Source organism: Chiroxiphia lanceolata, chromosome 12 (assembly GCF_009829145.1).
Source record: "Chiroxiphia lanceolata isolate bChiLan1 chromosome 12, bChiLan1.pri, whole genome shotgun sequence".
Taxonomy (NCBI): domain Eukaryota; kingdom Metazoa; phylum Chordata; class Aves; order Passeriformes; family Pipridae; genus Chiroxiphia; species Chiroxiphia lanceolata.
Genome location: NC_045648.1, coordinates 311349 through 328222, shown reverse-complemented (window position 1 = coordinate 328222; position 16874 = coordinate 311349). Strand labels below are relative to the sequence as shown.

At 64.0% G+C, this 16874-nt stretch overlaps 5 protein-coding genes across 9 annotated transcripts; 4 read left to right on the top strand and 1 right to left on the bottom strand.

The window, feature by feature from the left end:
* Window positions 1-942: 942 nt before the first annotated feature.
* LOC116793005 (calcium and integrin-binding protein 1-like) lies at window positions 943-4008 on the bottom strand. 2 transcript variants are annotated; one of them, XM_032700542.1, is made up of 7 exons: window positions 3903-4008; window positions 3673-3707; window positions 3115-3217; window positions 2659-2749; window positions 2301-2461; window positions 2140-2228; window positions 943-1855 (listed from the first exon to the last, which is right to left on the bottom strand). In XM_032700542.1, exons 1-7 carry the CDS (start codon window positions 3951-3953, stop codon window positions 1834-1836), a joined length of 552 nt encoding a protein of 183 aa, XP_032556433.1. In that variant the 5' UTR covers window positions 3954-4008; the 3' UTR covers window positions 943-1833. The 2 variants fall into 2 exon arrangements, with proteins under 2 accessions (XP_032556433.1, XP_032556432.1); XM_032700541.1 differs by lacking the exon at window positions 3115-3217 and having other exon boundaries at window positions 2301-2419; window positions 2652-2749.
* A 43-nt stretch (window positions 4009-4051) lies between these two features.
* On the top strand, window positions 4052-5205 carry GDPGP1 (GDP-D-glucose phosphorylase 1). Its single transcript, XM_032700537.1, has one exon. It carries the CDS (start codon window positions 4099-4101, stop codon window positions 5185-5187), a length of 1089 nt encoding a protein of 362 aa, XP_032556428.1. The 5' UTR covers window positions 4052-4098; the 3' UTR covers window positions 5188-5205.
* A 224-nt stretch (window positions 5206-5429) lies between these two features.
* On the top strand, window positions 5430-13705 carry TTLL6 (tubulin tyrosine ligase like 6). 4 transcript variants are annotated; one of them, XM_032700527.1, is made up of 14 exons: window positions 5430-5711; window positions 6114-6154; window positions 7153-7271; window positions 7755-7885; window positions 8273-8405; window positions 8620-8763; window positions 9316-9401; window positions 9507-9732; window positions 10179-10369; window positions 10970-11158; window positions 11625-11766; window positions 12086-12265; window positions 12557-12884; window positions 13478-13705. In XM_032700527.1, exons 1-14 carry the CDS (start codon window positions 5539-5541, stop codon window positions 13699-13701), a joined length of 2307 nt encoding a protein of 768 aa, XP_032556418.1. In that variant the 5' UTR covers window positions 5430-5538; the 3' UTR covers window positions 13702-13705. The 4 variants fall into 4 exon arrangements, with proteins under 4 accessions (XP_032556418.1, XP_032556417.1, XP_032556416.1 ...); XM_032700526.1 differs by having other exon boundaries at window positions 8249-8405; window positions 12092-12265; XM_032700525.1 differs by having other exon boundaries at window positions 8249-8405.
* A 264-nt stretch (window positions 13706-13969) lies between these two features.
* Window positions 13970-14657, top strand: NGRN (neugrin, neurite outgrowth associated). Its single transcript, XM_032700543.1, has 2 exons — window positions 13970-14132; window positions 14382-14657. Exons 1-2 carry the CDS (start codon window positions 14008-14010, stop codon window positions 14638-14640), a joined length of 384 nt encoding a protein of 127 aa, XP_032556434.1. The 5' UTR covers window positions 13970-14007; the 3' UTR covers window positions 14641-14657.
* An 8-nt stretch (window positions 14658-14665) lies between these two features.
* HDDC3 (HD domain containing 3) lies at window positions 14666-16861 on the top strand. The gene is made up of 4 exons (XM_032700540.1): window positions 14666-14863; window positions 15301-15356; window positions 15443-15683; window positions 16691-16861. Exons 1-4 carry the CDS (start codon window positions 14731-14733, stop codon window positions 16819-16821), a joined length of 561 nt encoding a protein of 186 aa, XP_032556431.1. The 5' UTR covers window positions 14666-14730; the 3' UTR covers window positions 16822-16861.
* Window positions 16862-16874: the final 13 nt, after the last annotated feature.

Here is a 16874-nt window from a genome sequence, read left to right as displayed (position 1 = left end):
CGGCAATGGCGGCGGCGCCGGCGCTGGCGGCGGGCGAGGAGCGGGGCGAGCCGAGCCCCGAGGAGTTCGTGTACGGCGAGGAGGATTTCGTGCTGCAGCCGGCCGGCTGGGACGACCCGGACTCCGCGCCCTCTCGCTTCGACAGGGCGCTGCTGGCGGGCTGGAGCGACCGTATGGAGCGGGGGCTGTTCCGGTACCGGCTCGGGCCGATGCCCACCCGCGTCCTGCCCGGCCCCGTGCGCCTCGTGGCGCAGCTGAACGAGCAGCGCAGCGCCGAGCGCCGCCCACCGCAGCCCGTCCGCAGCCTCCGGGACCCCTTCGACCCCGACGCCTTCAACTTCACCCGGCTGCGCCCCGCCGAGCTGCTGCTCCGCCTGCGCCGCGCCGGGGGCCCGGGGCCGCCGCCCGACCCGCTGCTGGTGGCCATCAACGCCAGCCCGCTGGAGCGGGGCCACGTCCTGCTGCTGCCCGAGCCGGCGCGGCGGCTGGAGAGGGGATGGCACCGGGACTGAGAATTAGACAGGAACCGGCGTGGGTTGCTCCAAGGCGGGCCACACACCAGCACAGGGGCTCTGCAGGGCCATCTGGACCCCAGGCCCAGGCCCCGCACCAGCCCGGAGGGGCCGCTGGCTGCGGGCCAGGGCAGAGCCGGTGGCCGAACAGGCACAAAGGGCCCCAGCGCTGCCCACAGCGAAGGTCCCGCTCGCCTGGCCGGCATTTCCCTCAGAAGCACCGAGATCTTTGTGCTGCCCAGAACAATCCCATCATGGAGGAGGGAGGGAGGAAGGCAGGGAGGTGGCCATGGAAAGGGCTGTCACCGCACAGGACATGGGACCTGTCCCACAGTGGTGGCTCGTATACGGGCAGACGGGCCTGGCAGGGGCCCGTGTCCCAAGCACCCTCGTGGCACCCGTCCTGCAGCCAGACAAAGGCAGCAAAGAGTGAGGGTGAAACCAGAGCCCTTTATTTGTGTCCTCACAGGGGCTGGGAGAGGAAGAGGCCGGCGCAGCCAAGCAGCTGCTGGGCTGGAGCCAGAGAAGGGGCAGAGAGGGAAAGGGAGGAAGAGGAGAACAGGCTTTGAGAATGGTCAGTGCTGAGGCAGCACGGGGGAGTCCAGCTGCGCACCCGTGGGCTGTGCCAGTGGGGAAGGAATGTGTCCTGTGCAGCTGTGGGGGGACAGCTCTGCTGTGGGTTGGCACCTGTACAGTGACACTTGGGTTATTGCTCAGAGAAATGGCCCCGTTTGGGTTATTGCTCAGGAAAAACGATCCACAACTTGGTTATTGCTCAGAGAAATGAATCCATGTGGCAGCAGGAACGCTCCCAGGAAGATGAGGAAGCTGAGAAGAGGCTGGAGAGGGAGGCAGCTCTCTGCCTGCTGCTGAAAGGCACGACTTGGAAATTGGTCTTTAGGGATTTGGGAATTGGTCCCGAGGGCAGGGAGGGGCTGTGCTGGCGCAGAGTGGCCCCAGGCAGGAGCAGCTCAGCCTCCCCACCTGCAGAGCTGCCCTTAGACTGCATATGGAGTCAAACTGGTGCTGGGAGAGCAGAGGGGCTGCAGGAGAGGCAGATTCCTAGGACCTCCCACTGCCAGGCACCTGAGAGGAAAGCAGGAGGGCTCCTGCCCAAGGCACTGTGGCATTGCTGGGCCAGTGAGGGGCCAGGCCTGTGCTCTCTGAAGGAAAAAATGGCTGAGCCCACAAGGAGCTGCAGGAGCCAGAGGAGCGCTGGAGGAACTGGAGGAGTGGTGGAGAAACTGGAGGAATGATGCTGGAGGAACTGGACAAGTGGTTCTGGAGGAACTGGAGGAGTGGTGCTGGTGAGCCACGGGGCTCACAGGACGATCTTGAAGGAGCTGCAAGAGACACAACAGGTTCTGCACCTCCTCGCTGGGTCATACAAAGAGTTTGCGAGCGCCCACTGCTGCAGGGACCCACGTTCCCATGTGGGAGAGGCTCTGCAGAGCCAGCTTGGGATGCAGAGCCAGCTTGGGATGCAGCTCGCTCTGCCATTGTGGCAGACCTGGCAGAGGGCAGCCCTGCCCTCCTGCCACCGTGAGCTCTGCCCCAGCTCAGCAACTGGGACAATGAACCCCCAGACAGGCCCTGGGATAGGCTGTGCTGCTGGGCACCAGCGCACCTGGCAAAGTCTGGGGAGCGGGAGACGACATGCTGGAACTCGGAGAGGTTGATGGTGCCGTCCTTGTCGATGTCAGACTCCTCCAGGATCTGGGGGGAAAGGGGATGGTGAGCTCTGTGCCTGGGGCCGTGCAGTGTCCGTGCCCTGCCCGACGCGCTCACGTTTTGGATGAGCTGCTCCATCTCCGCCCTGCTCAGCCGGGACTCCTCGCCCTGCCCCGTCAGGCAGTTCACCAGTTGCTCCAGGTCCTTCCTGTCCAGAGTCCCATCGTCGTCAAAGTCTGTGGGGACAGGAAAGGTACCTTTTGGCAGGGCCACAGAGACCCCAGGGAGTCACAAGCACCAGCACTGCGCAGCTTCATGCGCATCACTGTGCCAAAACAGCCATTCCCACAAGGAGTTCCTAAAGCCACCGTCCCCATGGGCGGCTCTCCTGAACATGGATTCATCCCCTCATCCCCTCTTCCCTGAGGTGTGGGGACCCCAGGGGACAGCAGCAGCCCCAAGCCTTACCAAAGATGCATGGCAAGGAAGTCTTCAAAGGACATGCTGTTGTCCCCAGCCTCCGAGGTGGAGAACACATGGCAGATCCGGTGCTGGAAGGGGTTTGCCTGTGGACACAGGAACGGCTCAGGCAGGGCTGGGCTGGGCTGGCTTCCTCCGGCACACACCGGCCGTGGCTGCTCCTCCAGCAGCTGAGCAAGTGCCCCACTCTGCCACCAGTGCGGCACCCACAGCACAGCTGAGCCTGTCCTGTGCCTCCTGGGATGTGCTGCAGGGATCCCTGGGATCCATGGCACAGCAGGAGGAGGATCCCCGGGATCCTCAGCAGCTCACTGGGGACAAGGAAGCTGTTTGTGGGCACAGCTGAGGGCAGAGCATTGGCACGGTGAGGCCGTAGTGGGTAAACCGAGGCCCTGCCCAAACATGCCCCCACCCGGGAGCAGAAGCGTCCTGAGTGTGCCAGGCACCGTACCCGCAGCTCAGGCAGCGTCAGGATGTGGCTCTTGGGAACCCGCGCGGAGCAGGCGTTCTCCCGCTCCTGCTTTGGCAGCAGTTCACTGAACCTCTTGTAGGCACTTGAAGAGGAAAGAACAAGAGCGGTTCTGTGGTGCTCCCGGGATGGCAGCAGCCCCTCTGGGCACCCGCAGCGTTTCGCAGGGCCGGGCGGGTGCACGCCGGCCCGGGGGTCCCCCAGCTGCTCCCGGGGCCAGGGAGAGGAGCCGGCCTGGTGCTGCCCGCCCCAGGGCTGGGGATTCACAGGGGGCTCGGGGCGGCTCCGCAGTCCCCACCCCGCCCGTCAGGGCGGACCCGGCCCGGCCCGCGCCACCGGCAGCACCCGCGGACCTTTGCCCTGTGACACCCCACTGTCAGGGAACGGCACTGGCACCTCCCGGCTCAGCGGGGCATCACGGCGGAACGGTAGCCCCGGGGCAGGGCCGGGCCCTCCGCGACCCCCAGCACAGCCCGAGGCCCCGGGACTACGCGGGGCCGAGGGTCTGCACCCACATCCCGCCCCACAGGCAGTACTTACAGCAGGATCTCCTGCTTGCTCAGGAACGTCAGCTCCTGCGGGGAGAGTGCGGGTCAGCACCGGGCACCGGGGTCAGTACCGGGGTCAGCACCGGGCACCGGGGTCAGGGCCTGACCCGAGGCAACGCAGCCCTGGGTCCCTCGGCCTGTGGGCAGCTGCCTCCCGGGGTCATGCCGCCCCCGTGTCCCCCCGGCCGCCCCTCTCCGCCGGTGCCGGTGCCGGTGCCGTACCTGGTACTCGCCCAGCGCGTCCCGCGGCAGCAGACTGGCCGAGCCGCCCATGGCGCCGCTTCCGCCACCTGTCACTCACCCGCTGCCGTGGCGACGCCCCGCGGCCAGACAGCCACGCCCACCCGTCCGCGTAGCCCCGCCCTCCCGGCGGACCCCGGGTCCGCGGGTTCGCGGCTGAGCCCGCCCCGCACCGGCAATGGCGGCGGCGCCGGCGCTGGCGGCGGGCGAGGAGCGGGGCGAGCCGAGCCCCGAGGAGTTCGTGTACGGCGAGGAGGATTTCGTGCTGCAGCCGGCCGGCTGGGACGACCCGGACTCCGCGCCCTCCCGCTTCGACAGGGCGCTGCTGGCGGGCTGGAGCGACCGTATGGAGCGGGGGCTGTTCCGGTACCGGCTCGGGCCGATGCCCACCCGCGTCCTGCCCGGCCCCGTGCGCCTCGTGGCGCAGCTGAACGAGCAGCGCAGCGCCGAGCGCCGCCCACCGCAGCCCGTCCGCAGCCTCCGGGACCCCTTCGACCCCGACGCCTTCAACTTCACCCGGCTGCGCCCCGCCGAGCTGCTGCTCCGCCTGCGCCGCGCCGGGGGCCCGGGGCCGCCGCCCGACCCGCTGCTGGTGGCCATCAACGCCAGCCCGCTGGAGCGGGGCCACGTCCTGCTGCTGCCCGAGCCGGCGCGGCGGCTGCCGCAGGCGCTGACGGCCTCGGCGCTGCGCGGGGCGCTGGAGGTGGCGCTGCTCAGCGCCCACCCGGGATTCCACGTGGGCTTCAATGGGCTGGGCGGCGGAGCCTCGGTGAACCACCTGCACCTGCACGGGCTATACTTGGGTCGCCCGCTGCCGCTGGAGGCGGCGCCGGCTGAGCCGCTGGGGCCGCGCCTGGGACTGCTCCGCGCCGGACCGGCCACCGCCTTTCTCTTCTTTGCCGCTGGCCCCGCGGCGCTGGAGCCAGTGTCGCGGGACGTGTGCCGGGCAGTGGAGCACCTGGGCGGCGCTGGGCTGGCCTGCAACGTGCTGGCCACGCGGGGCGACCCCCCGGCGGGGCCCGGCTCCAGCAGCGACCGCGGGCTGCGGGTGTTGCTGTGGGCGCGCCCGCCCCGCTTTGGCCCCAAGGCGGGCGAGCCCTTCCCCGTGGCGGTGTGCGAGCTGGCGGGGTTCCTCCCGCTGCCCGCCCCTCCGCTCTACCAGCACATCACCGAGGCACAGGCCCTGAGCGCCATCCGCCAGCACCTACTGCCCGAGCCCGAGCTGCTGCGCCTCGGCGGACAGCTGGCACGGCTGCTGGAGAGCTGACGGCACCGGGACCGAGACTGGGACAGGAACGGGCACGGCTGCTGGAGAGCTGATGGCACCGGGACCGAGACTGGGACAGGAACGGGCACGGCTGCTGGAGAGCTGATGGCACCGGGACCGAGACTGGGACAGGAACGGGCACGGCTGCTGGAGAGCTGATGGCACCGGCACAGCTGCTGCAGGGCTGGTGGCACCGGCGCGGTTCCCGGTGCCGCCCGCCAGGGGCCGCTGCGCGGCGGAGGACTGCGGAACTGACGGTCACGTGCCCTCAGCGGGGCCGCTCTGGCTGGCACCGCCCGTGTCTCTATAGCCTTGTCGCCATGGGAACGCGGCGGCCCTGGGAGTGGCGCGATGGCGGCGGGCGGTGGCGGGGGGGGACCGGGACCGGGACCGCCCCCGGGAACCCCACCGGGCGAGGAGGCCGCCCCTGAAACCCCACCGGGCGAGGAGGAGGCGGCCGCCGCCGCGGTCCCCCCGGACCGTTCCGGTGCCCCCGTCGGCCTCGAGACGCGAAGGAAGCGCAGGCGAGTGCTGGGCCGCAGACCCCCGGCAGGGCCCGGGGAGAGCCCTTCCAGCCCCACCCCGGGGCGCCTCCCGCTGCCTCAGTCGTGCTCGGTCCCGGTGTAGCCCGGCCCCGCTGCTCCCCGCGGGCAGTGCCCTGCCGGGGCCCGCCGCCCCCAGCCCCCGGGAGCTTGTCCGGGGACCCACAATAAACAGTTCCCCTGAAACTGCCCCAGCGATCTCCCATGTGATGCACCCAGGCGCAGCCCCGTGCCCGGGACCTCTGTGCCCCATCTCCTCAGGGCTGTACCCGGTCAGACCTGACTGCTGTGCTGCGTCTGTGTGAGGGATCGGGCTGTGTCCCCCCTCCATCCTGTGCCCACTCCCTCGCTGAGCCCCTGTCTTCTCATCTCTCTCAATTCCAGTGTCCCCTCCATCAACCTGAGTGGCTGCAGGTATGAAAGCGGTAAGTCTGAGGGGCTGCAGGGTCCCTGTGGTGTCCCTGAGGGGCCCAGCCCACCCCTGCAGGCTCTGTGGGTGCCTGTGGGAGCACTGTTGGCATCCAGTTCTCACTGGTTTATTTACTGGTGCCCAGTGACTGGGCCCCTGTGGTAGTGGGGAGTTTATCACACTTTGGACTAAGGTTTTCCCTGGTTTAAAATGTGTAACAGCAGCATAAGCCCTTGACATCCCCCCACACCTGTGTTTGCCAGGTGTCTGCTAAAGTGGGTGAGAAGGGTTCAGTCAGGTACAGTGCAAGGGGGTACCTGGGCTTGGGGACAGGACCTAAGGGCTCTCAACTGTTTCAGGTAAAGCTGGTGGTGGAACAGTCAGGATCCATACCTTGAACCTCCCCGTGTGCCATCCATCCCCAGTGACTCCAAGGAGCTGGTTCCCCTCCCCTGTCCCACTTTTCTTTCCTGCCACAAGCTGGATCTTAAAAAAACAAACTCCTGGCCCTTGGGGGGTGTTATTAAGCCACTTTGCTAAGGTGTCTTGGTGTGCACAGACCTCCATCACCTCCCCAGCCCTGCGAGGGCCAAATTCAGACCTGGCACTAACATGAACCATCCCAACAAAGACTCTTTGCCCCAGAGCTGTCTTCTGCTGCCAAAAGACCTTTGATTTGGAGATTAAACTCACACTTTCCTAAGACTTGTACCTGCCTGTGAAGTATCAGACCCGTGGCAGGTTCAACCCTGCTGTCAAGTGGCCCTGGCACCCCAAGGCAGGTGGAATTAGAGGGCTGAGAGCACCCAGAACATCTTCAGCCAGAGGCTGGGGGGTAGGCCAGGTAAAGCTGGTGTTCCTGACACCTCCCAAAGGGTCCTGCCAATACTTTGTACTTCTGAGAGAAGTGCAGCCCGGAGAGGTTTGTTCCACATCCTGTCCCTAGTTATTTCGGGGGTTTGTCAGTCACTGTGGCTCCCCTGCCTGCCCTTGTCACCGCTTGCCTTGGCACAGTGCGGCGGGCGGCGCAGCACTGCGGGCTGAAGGAGGCGGGAGAGAACGAGGAGTGGACGGTGTGCTGGACAGACAGCTCGGTGTCTCTGGAGCGCCTCATGGAAATGAAGCGGTTCCAGGTAAACAAATGGGCTGTCCAGCAGGAATCGCTCAGGGAGGAGGGTAACACGGGACTGTTGATGGAATAGCATATGGCAGAGTGGAACAGAGGCATCCCAAGCAGTGCCTGTCACTCATCTGTGCCTCGGCTCCACGCCTTTCCTTGTGCCGTGTCTGTGGTCGGTGCCACAGGAGAACTCAGCAGCTGCAGCAGGAGTGGGAGCACTGCCAGCCCTGTAACGTGCTGTGAAATAAATGGGCTGGGATGACAAATGGCTTCTGTGGTGCTCCAGGCAGGGAGAGCTCCAGGGCTGAGATGGAGCAGATAAATCACTGGTGACGCTCAGATAGAGCAGCGGTAGTGCAGTCCTGCCCCTCAGCAGCAGTTCAAGGCAGCTGCAGGCCCAGCCTCCTGCCTGCTCTGCTGCCCGTTCTCCGCAGGGCCTGGAGGATGCATCCGTGTGGGGCCTCTGCTGATCTGGCTTTTTCTGCCCCTCTTTCAGAAAATCAACCACTTCCCAGGCATGATCGAGCTCTGCCGTAAGGACCTGCTGGCTCGCAACCTGAACCGCATGCTCCGGCTCTTCCCCAAGGAGTACAACATCTTCCCCCGCACGTGGTGCCTGCCAGCCGAGTGAGTGGTGTGGGACAGCGCTGCGGGGACGGGCTCACACTGGGAGGGGTAGCCTGCTCGCCTGCTCCCTCTGGGCACCAGAGCCCAAATCTTACTGGCTCCGGCACGTTATCGCGGTGACCTCTGCCACGGACCTCCCGGTACAGGTGCAGATGTGTACAAGGAAAAGGTGGGACTGGGAGAGCTGGGTCAGGTCACACAGGGACCAGTCTGTGACTCTTGTAGATCAGGAATGGAGGTTCTGTATCTCCCCTGTGGACATTTGATTTGTACTGGCCCACAGTGCCATGGTTTCAGTACCCAGCTGTTAGAGTTCAGAGGGTGTTTTTTGCAGCTGGTGACCATCACCCCTTCCTTGCACAGCTATGGAGATTTCCATGCCTACAGATCCATGAGAAAAACCAGAACATTTATCTGCAAGCCCGACAACAGCTGCCAGGGAAAAGGGATCTTCATAACCCACCACCCGGAGGAGATCAAGCACGGGGAGCGCATGATCTGTCAGCAGTACATCTCTGAGGTACCAGGAGAGTCCTGGAACACCAGGGGAGGATTCCAGCCTCCTCGTTCTGCCAGAATCCCACATCCTTCCCATGTCTCCCCGGGTCTGCTGGGGGTGGCTGTGGCACAGCGGGGGCATGGCCAAAGCTCTCCCCTCTCCTCTGCTGCCAAAGAGCAGCACAGGCAGATGGGGCAGTTCCTGATCTCACCCTTGCTCCTGACTTTCCTCACAGCCCTTCCTCATTGATGGCTTCAAGTTTGACATGCGCATCTATGTGCTGGTCACATCCTGTGACCCGCTGAGGGTTTTTCTCTACAAGGAGGGCCTGGCCCGGTTTGCCACCATGAGGTACATCGATCGCAGCAGCAGAAACCTGGTAAAAAAAGGATGTTTCAAAAAACCTCACATAGTATCTGTAGGTGTCAATCCCTAACTTGTCCTAGGGGCATTCCAGGCCTCGAAAAGGTTGGGGGCTGCACGGATCCCAGCTTGCTGCTTTCCTGTTCTCCCTCTGTACCCCCTCCTTGTTCTCCTCACAGGAGGTATTTCAGGAGGGTCTGAAGTAGATCTACCCCCAGATCTAGCCTCACATTTGGGCTGTTTACTGACATTACCACAAAATCATAGAGTTCTTTTGCATTGAAGGAACATTGGAAGGTCTCCAACCTCACGTTCAAAACTGGGTCAACAATAAACTCAGATCTGGTTTCTTGGGGTCTCACCCTAGCAGGTGTTGAAAACCTGCAGGCCAGAGCCCCCCTGGTGCCTCTGGCCATCACCTACTGCTCCTGGCCCTGAGGAGCGTGCTCCATTCCACACCATTCCTGCATCAGGCGGAAAAGAAGGACCTGGGATTGTCTGGTGGGGCTGTTTCTGTTCTCGCTGCGTGGTTCAGAGTGAATGAATGTCTCTCCTGGTTTCCTGCTAGGGTGACATCTGCATGCATCTGACCAATTATGCAATCAACAAGCACAATGAGAACTTCGTCCAGGATGACACAATGGGCAGCAAGAGGTACTGGCACGTCCAGGCACCACAGGAACGCTGTGGGACTCTGGTTTACCTCATCTTTCCTGGGGTGGCACAGCTCAGCCCTTACCACCTCCTGTCCCCATGCAGGAAGCTGTCCACCCTGAACGCCTGGATGGCAGAGCACAGCTACGACACAGCAAAGCTCTGGGCAGATATTGATGACATTGTCATAAAGACACTGATTTCGGCTCACCCTGTGGTGAAGCACCACTACCAGAGCTGCTTCCCCAACCACGCTGCCGGCTGCGCCTGCTTCGAGATCCTGGGCTTTGACATTTTGCTGGACAGAAGGCTGAAGCCGTGGCTGCTGGAGGTGAGGGAGGAGCAGACAACTAAAACCTGGGAGAGGCCTCAGGACAGGGGGGTTGGGATGAACAGGACTCGTTTGATTCAAAAGGGCCACCTCACTCACAGAATTAACCAGGCTGTGAAGCCAAGCACCCTGCTGTGAGTGGGATCCAAGAGAACCAGTTTCCTGCACACCCTCTAACAGCAGGGAATTTCCCAAACCTTAGGACCCCTTTTCCTGTAAGAGCACCCTAAGTTTGTGACAGCTGCCCTCTACCTGCAGCCTGTGGGATGGGATCTGGGTGACCTGTGGCACAGTAGGCACCACACTGCAGAGACAGAGTGCTGTGTGTGGCCTCCTGCTTCCTGTCACTGACATAGAGAAGAGCATCCATGGATAGTGTGGGGGGCGGCCGGGGCCACGGGCTGGGAGCTGGGGTGCCAGGTTAAGTTACTTGCTTGTCTTGGTAGGTGAACCACTCTCCCAGCTTCTACACAGACTCTCAGCTAGACCGTGAGGTGAAGGATGCCCTTCTGTGTGACACCTTCAACCTGATCAACGTGCACGCCTGTGACAGAAGGAAGGTGCTGGAGGAAGACAAGCGGCGGGTAAAGGAGCGGCTCCTTCAGGCCAACCAGACCCAGACTCTCCGTGAGTCCAGGTATTGCTGTTTCCCTCAGTGCTACACGTCTCCAGTGAGGAGAGACGGGGCATGGCAGAGCAGGATAATGCCAGGGCTGGCAGGTGAAGCTCCCAGACCCCATGGCACTGTGCAGCCTCTGAGCTCTCCCAAGCCATCTGCATCCTGGAAGGAAGAGCTAAGGGCTCCTCTCTGGGTACCAAGAGATTTATGACACCTCGTGCTCTGTGCCCCGACAGAGACATCCCCATTGAGCGGCACCTGCTTGTCACATCCCTCGGTGCAGACAGGCAGGGCCAGTGTCCCTGGGCTGGCAGGGATGCTCACAGGAGGGACCACAGCCCTGCCTCAGGGACCAGGAGCAGCTGAGGGCATGGACCCTCCTCCAGAGCAGGATTCCTTTCCAGGGTTGAGGGTTTCCCCCTCCTCTGTCTGCGTGCCCTTTCACAAGGCCAGTGTTTAGTGAGCCTGCTGCCTTGCAGGCAAAGCGGGGACTCTCTCCAGCTGCTGTTTCCATATGGAGTCCTGGGATAACCCTGGGAAACACCAAGCATGTCAGCCCTGTGCTCTGCCTGCCCCGGAGCTCCCTGTCACAGCTCCCTGTCCTCCCTCCGGCTGCAGGCGCAGGGAGCAGGAGAGCAGCCAGGCTGCCTGGCTGGCACAGGCCGAGACCTACGAGAACGAGCACCTGGGCGGCTTCCGGCGCATCTACCCAGCACCTGGCACAGAGAAATACGAGCCCTTCTTCCACCAGGGCAGGTCCCTCTTCCAGGAAACGGCAGCCTCCAAGGCACGAGAGGAGCATGCCAGGTACACTGCTCCTGTGGAAACCCTCTCCTCACGGGGGGGTATGGACACCACTCGCTCCTGAGCCCTCCTGGGGAGCCACTCTGGTGCTTGGCAGGTGTAAGCAAGTGGGGAGAGCAGGAGGGGAAGGGAAGGAGCCTGCACGTGCTGTGGCACCACAGCAAAGCAGTTCCTTTTGGATGGACCCCAGAGAGGCAAGGGCAGTGCTCCATTGACTTTTGGACCCTGGAGAAACCATGTCCCAAATGTCCCACTCCCTTCTGTTAGGCACAGCCTAATCTAAGCCCATTTCTCTTTTTAAAAGTCTCTTTACAAGCATCTCTGGCCCATCTCTTGGCACACTTCTATTATGGGCTGTTTAGACAGAACTTTGGCCTGCAGTAAATTTCTTCAGGTCAAAGGCTGCCCTACAGCCTTTCGCTGTTGTGGCTCTGATTGAGCAGTGAGTGACTCTGCTGTTCTGTGGCAGGCAGCAGCTGGAGGAGATTCGCCTGAAAAACGAAAAGTTGGAAGCTGCCACCAGGAAGAAGAAAACAGAGAAGATCCAGAATAGAAGCACAGCTTCTACAACCCACCTCACTCACAGAAGCACCAAGACATGGGATAGAAAGGTATCTCAGTGTCAGCATTGTCCATGGGCTCTCCAAGGCAGTGACATGGCTCTGGGAGCCATGCTGGGCCATGGATGCTCCCATGGAGCAGAAATTCCAGGTTTGACTCCCTGTCCAGAAAGTCCAGAAAATCGACAGCTTGTGGTGGGCAGTACTTGCAAGCACCAGTGTTGTCCCTTCCTGTTGTGGCTCCCACTAGGATCTCCATCCCACCCCAAGTCTGTGACTCTCCCCAGGGTTGGAGCAGCCCATGGCTTTGTCTCACCTGTGCATTATCCCAGGTTCAGCTTTGCTGTAGCTCAGGTGTTTCTCTGCCGAGGTGCAGCACGTGCAGTATGACTCCATGCAGCCCCAGGACATTGTGGAACACGAGGAGAAGAGGAGAGTGAATGCTCTGCTGCAGCGTGAGAAGCTGATCCGAGATCTGGGCATCACCAACCAGCTCTCTCGGCTGCTCCCCATAGCTGACAGCCAGGGACCCTGCACCCTCCGGAGCCAGGTAACGGGGTCACCCAGATCCACCCACAGCCAAGGCAGGAGGATGGTGAGGAGTGAATAGGGCACTGAGTGTCTGGGGCAGGATGGGGGGCCCGGCTCCACTGCCGGCAGATCAGCTGCTGTGCTCCTGGGGTGATGTGAGTCTGGGATGGTTGTGGGGGTGTACCTGGGGGACAAAGTGCAGGGGGATGCTTTAGTGAACACCCGTACACGACAGAGAAGACTTTTTCTTCCCATCTCCTGCCAAGGCCTCCAGAGCTAAGCCATGGCCACTTGCCTTCCCTCCTTCCAGCTGCAGTTTCCATGGGATGCCCTCGGGGACCAGGACACCCATGACTTAATGATGGTCATCTCAGTCCTGGGAGGCCCAGCCCATGCCTCGGGACACTGGGTCAGAGCTGAGGCCTTGCAGCCAGACACGCTGGGCCCGGACCCCAACGACATGGACACCCTCTGTGTTCGAGGCCGGAGTGTCCCGTACCACACGCGGCACGAGGGCTCCCGGGTGCTGGGCGGGGGCTGGCTGCGGGGCCGGGCAGCACGGGCAGCCGTCACCCACCCCGAGGGGCTGCTGCTGAGAGACCAGCAGCTCCCTGGTGCCAGAACACAGGCTGAAGGCTGTGAGTACACATCACCTTCCCATGGATACTCCTGGCCTTACCAGGGTGGGAGGAGTGGGCGGGCTGGATGGAGCTCAGAGTCCCAGGGGTGCTGGGACCCTGCGGAGGGGCTGCTGTGCTCTGCTCAGGGCACTGATGACCGCTGGAAGTCTCTGCTGGAGGCCATCAGCATCCCATTCACAGGGGCGGGGATGAATGCGGGTGGATTCCCAGAACCAAGGGTTGATGTGTGGGGAGGAGAGAGCGTGAGAAGCCCCGATGTATGGGAGAGAGTGAGTTGGAAGCACAGCAGATGGGACAGTCGAAGGGGTGCGTTAGCTGCAGTGGGTACGGAGGGGACACGGTGCCATAGCATGGCCCCCAACCCTTTCCCAGGCCCATGCTGCTTCCTGCTCACAGTCCCACCCCCCCTCACCCAGCCCTGCTCTGCTCCCCAGCATCAGCTCCACCCACTTGGCAGCCATAAGGCCGGGGCAGCAGGGCCAGAGGGGGAGCTGCGAGGCCCAAGCCCCACCGGGGAGGGCAGTGGGGACTGCTGACCCACAGAGCTGCCTGGTCTGCAGACAGACCCACATCTGTCTGTGCTGTTCCAGGTGATGCTGCCAGCCCGTCGTCCTCCCATGCAGGCAGCTGTCCCCCAGCATCCCCAGCCAGCCCGGGGGAGGTCAAAGACGATGGCATCTTCAGCTGTGCTGTGGTCCAGGAGCTCCCCATCGCCGCCGCCACCGCTCATGTGCAGCACACACGTGCCTCACACCATGGCAGAGCCTCACTGTGCCAGTGTGTCACACACTTCCAGCATGAAAGGCACAAGTAACGTGGCCGAAGGCTCAGCCTTCCTCTTGTGGGTGCTCGCTGGAGAACCAGGGCTGCTGGATAGGTTGGCTATCCCCATCAGCCCCGGGGCCGGCTGCGGAGCCCCCTGACCGGAGCCTGGCCCCACCCGGGTGTGGCCAAGCACCCCGTGCAGCTTCACTTCTGCCGGGCCAGGGGTGCTGCCTGTGCCCCTGCCCGCACTCCTGGCTGTGCCCCCGCGGCTGCAGCCGGGCCCGTCACAGGCCATCTCGCTGTGGATCCCGCCGGGGCCGCCCCCCGCCGGCCCCGCCCGTTCCCGTTGCCGGTCATGGCGGCGCTGCTGCGGCCCGGGCTGCGGGCGGCCGCGCTCCTCGCCAGGACCCCGCGGCGGGCGGCGGCGGCGTGGCCCGGGGACCCGGAGCCGCCGGACCCGGCGCTGGAGGAGGCGGAGAGGTGCGGGGCGGCTGGGCTGGGCCGGGGCCGGGCCGGGCCGGGCCGGGCGCTAATGCGTGTCCCCCGCAGGGGGCGGCGGCGGCGGGTGGCGGCGCGGATGGAGCGGCTGCGGCGGGAGCTGGGCGGGGGGCGCGGAGCCCCCGAGCGCGTCCTGACCTGGCAGGCGATGGAGCAGATGCGGTGAGCGCGGGGATGGGAGGTTCGCGCCGCTCCCGGTGACCGCCCCGGTGACCGTGCCCGTGCCCGCAGGTTCCTGCGGCAGGAGCTGCCCGAAGAGTGGCCGCTGGAGCGCCTGGCCCAGGGGTTCGGCGTCAGCACCGACGTGGTGCGGCGGGTGCTGCGGAGCCGTGGCTGCCCTTCGCCGCGCCGCCGCCTGCGGCAGGACCGGCGGGCGCTGAGCGCCGTCGCGGCGGCACCGGGGCACGAGCGCGAGGTGCGCGCCCCCGACGGGACGCTGCTGTACCGACTGCCGCGGGGCTGGGGCGGGCCGGGGCCCGGCGCGCAATAAACGGTGTTGGGACCCGCCTCCGATCGCGCCGCTTCCGCCGCGCCGGGCACGGGCTGCGAGGTGGCGGGGACGGGATTCGAGCTGCCGGGCATGGGCTCCGAGCTGCCGGGGATGGGCTCGGACGTGGCGCGGCTGCTGGAGGCCGCGGACTTCGCGGCCAGGAAGCACAAGGAGCAGCGGCGGAAGGACCCCGAAGGCACCCCCTACATCAACCACCCCATTGGTGCGGAAACCCCCGGCACCGCGGCCTGCTCCCGAGGGATCCTCAGGACCCCTCCTGCCCCTGAGTGCCGCCCGCCCACGGGAGCCCCTCACCCCGGCCCCCGGGGAAAGCCGTGTCCCCTCTCCCATCCCACGTCCCTGAGCCCCTGCCCTAGCCACGTGTTCTGCTGTGGGTGCTCCCCCCACGCTGTTGCCCTGCAGTGGACGGTGCCCATGGGAGCTGATGAGGGACCCTTGGGGGCTGTGCCAGCCTCTGGGAGTTGCCTGCTTGCCCAGCCTAAGAATTCACCCCTCAGGACGTGCCCAGGGTGGATCTTGGGGACCCCTCCTTGCCCTCTGTGCAGTGCAGCCCCTGTATAACCCAGGGAGCAGCTGTCCTGGCCCAGAGCTGCCCTTTCTCCCCCCGTGCCCATTCCCAGCTCTCTGCTCTGGCCGCAGGCGTCGCCAGGATCCTGGCGCACGAGGCTGGTGTGACAGACATCGTGGTGCTGCAGGTAAGGCCATGCCCTCCTCTGCCTGCTACTGCTGCGGCAGGGCCTGGCCTGGACCCCCTGGCCCCTTTGACCATCCCTGGCCCCAGGCCGCCCTCCTGCATGACACGGTGGAGGACACGGACACCACGCTGTCTGAGATCGAGGAGCAGTTCGGGGTGGATGTGCGGCGCGTGGTGGAGGAGGTGACGGACGACAAGATGCTGCCCAAGATGGAGCGCAAGCGGCTGCAAGTGGAGCGGGCGCCTGGCTGCAGCCCCCGTGCCAAGCTGGTCCAACTGGCAGACAAGCTGTACAACCTGCGGGACCTGAACCGCTGCACCCCCCAAGGTACCGCGGCAGGGCCCGGCCATGCCCAGGGCGGCTCCTCTGCCTGGGGCAGGGCTGGTCGTGCGCCCTGCACAGAGGGACAGACCTGCTGAGGTCACCCTGAACCTGGGGTGGCTCCAGCCAGCGGCAGTGTGGGGGATGTCTGTCCTGTTGTGTGCCAGTGTCCCAGTGTGGGTATGTGTGTAGTGATGTCTCAGTCTATCCCGGTGTGTGTGTGTGTGGTGGTCATAGAATCACAGAATCAGCCGGGTTGAAAAGGACCTCTGAGATCGAGTCCAACCCTTGATCCACTACTGCTGTGGTTACTAGACCATGGCACTAAGTGCCACATCCAGTCTCATCCTAAAAACCTCCAGGGATGGAGAATCCACTACTTCCCTGGGCAGCCCATTCCAATGCCTGATTACCCCCTCTGTAAAGAGTTTCTTCCTAATATCCAACCTAAACCTCCCCTGGCAGAGCTTAAGACCGAGCCCTCTTGTCTTACTGATAGCTGCCTGGGAGAAGAGACCAACCCCCACCTGGCTACACCCTCCTTTCAGGTAGTTGTAAAGAATGATGAGGTCTCCCCTGAGCCTTCTATTCTCCAGGCTGAACAGCCCCAGCTCCCTCAGCCTCTCCTCACAGCACTTGTGCTGTTGCTCTTCTCTGGACCTGCTCCAGCCCCTCCTGCACTGAGGGGCCCAGAGCTGGACACAGCACTCAAGGTGTGGCCTCACCAGCGCAGAGTACAGTGGAAGAATCACTTCCCTGGACCTGTTGGCCACACTGTCCCTGATACAGGCCAGGATCCGTTGGCCTTCTTGGCCACCTGGGCACACTCTGGCTCAATGTCTTGGTCTGTCCTAGTGTGTGTGTGTGGTGATGTCTCAGTATATTCCTGTGTGTGTGTGGTGATGTCTCGGTTTGTCCCGATATGTCTGTGGGGTGGTGATGTCTGGGTCTGTCCCGGTACCGAGGTCAGGGCCGGGGCGGCTCCAGCCGGAACTGACGTGATGTTTCCGCAGGGTGGTCGGCGGAGCGCGTGCAGGAGTACTTCCGGTGGGCGGCGCTCGTGGTGTCCGGGCTACGCGGGACCAGCGCGCCCTTGGAGGGGGCGCTGCAGCGCCTGTTCGAGGAGCGCGGCGTGGCCACGTGACTGTAAGGCGGCCAATAAACGTGCGTGCAGCTCAGCGTCCTGCGTTGCTATGG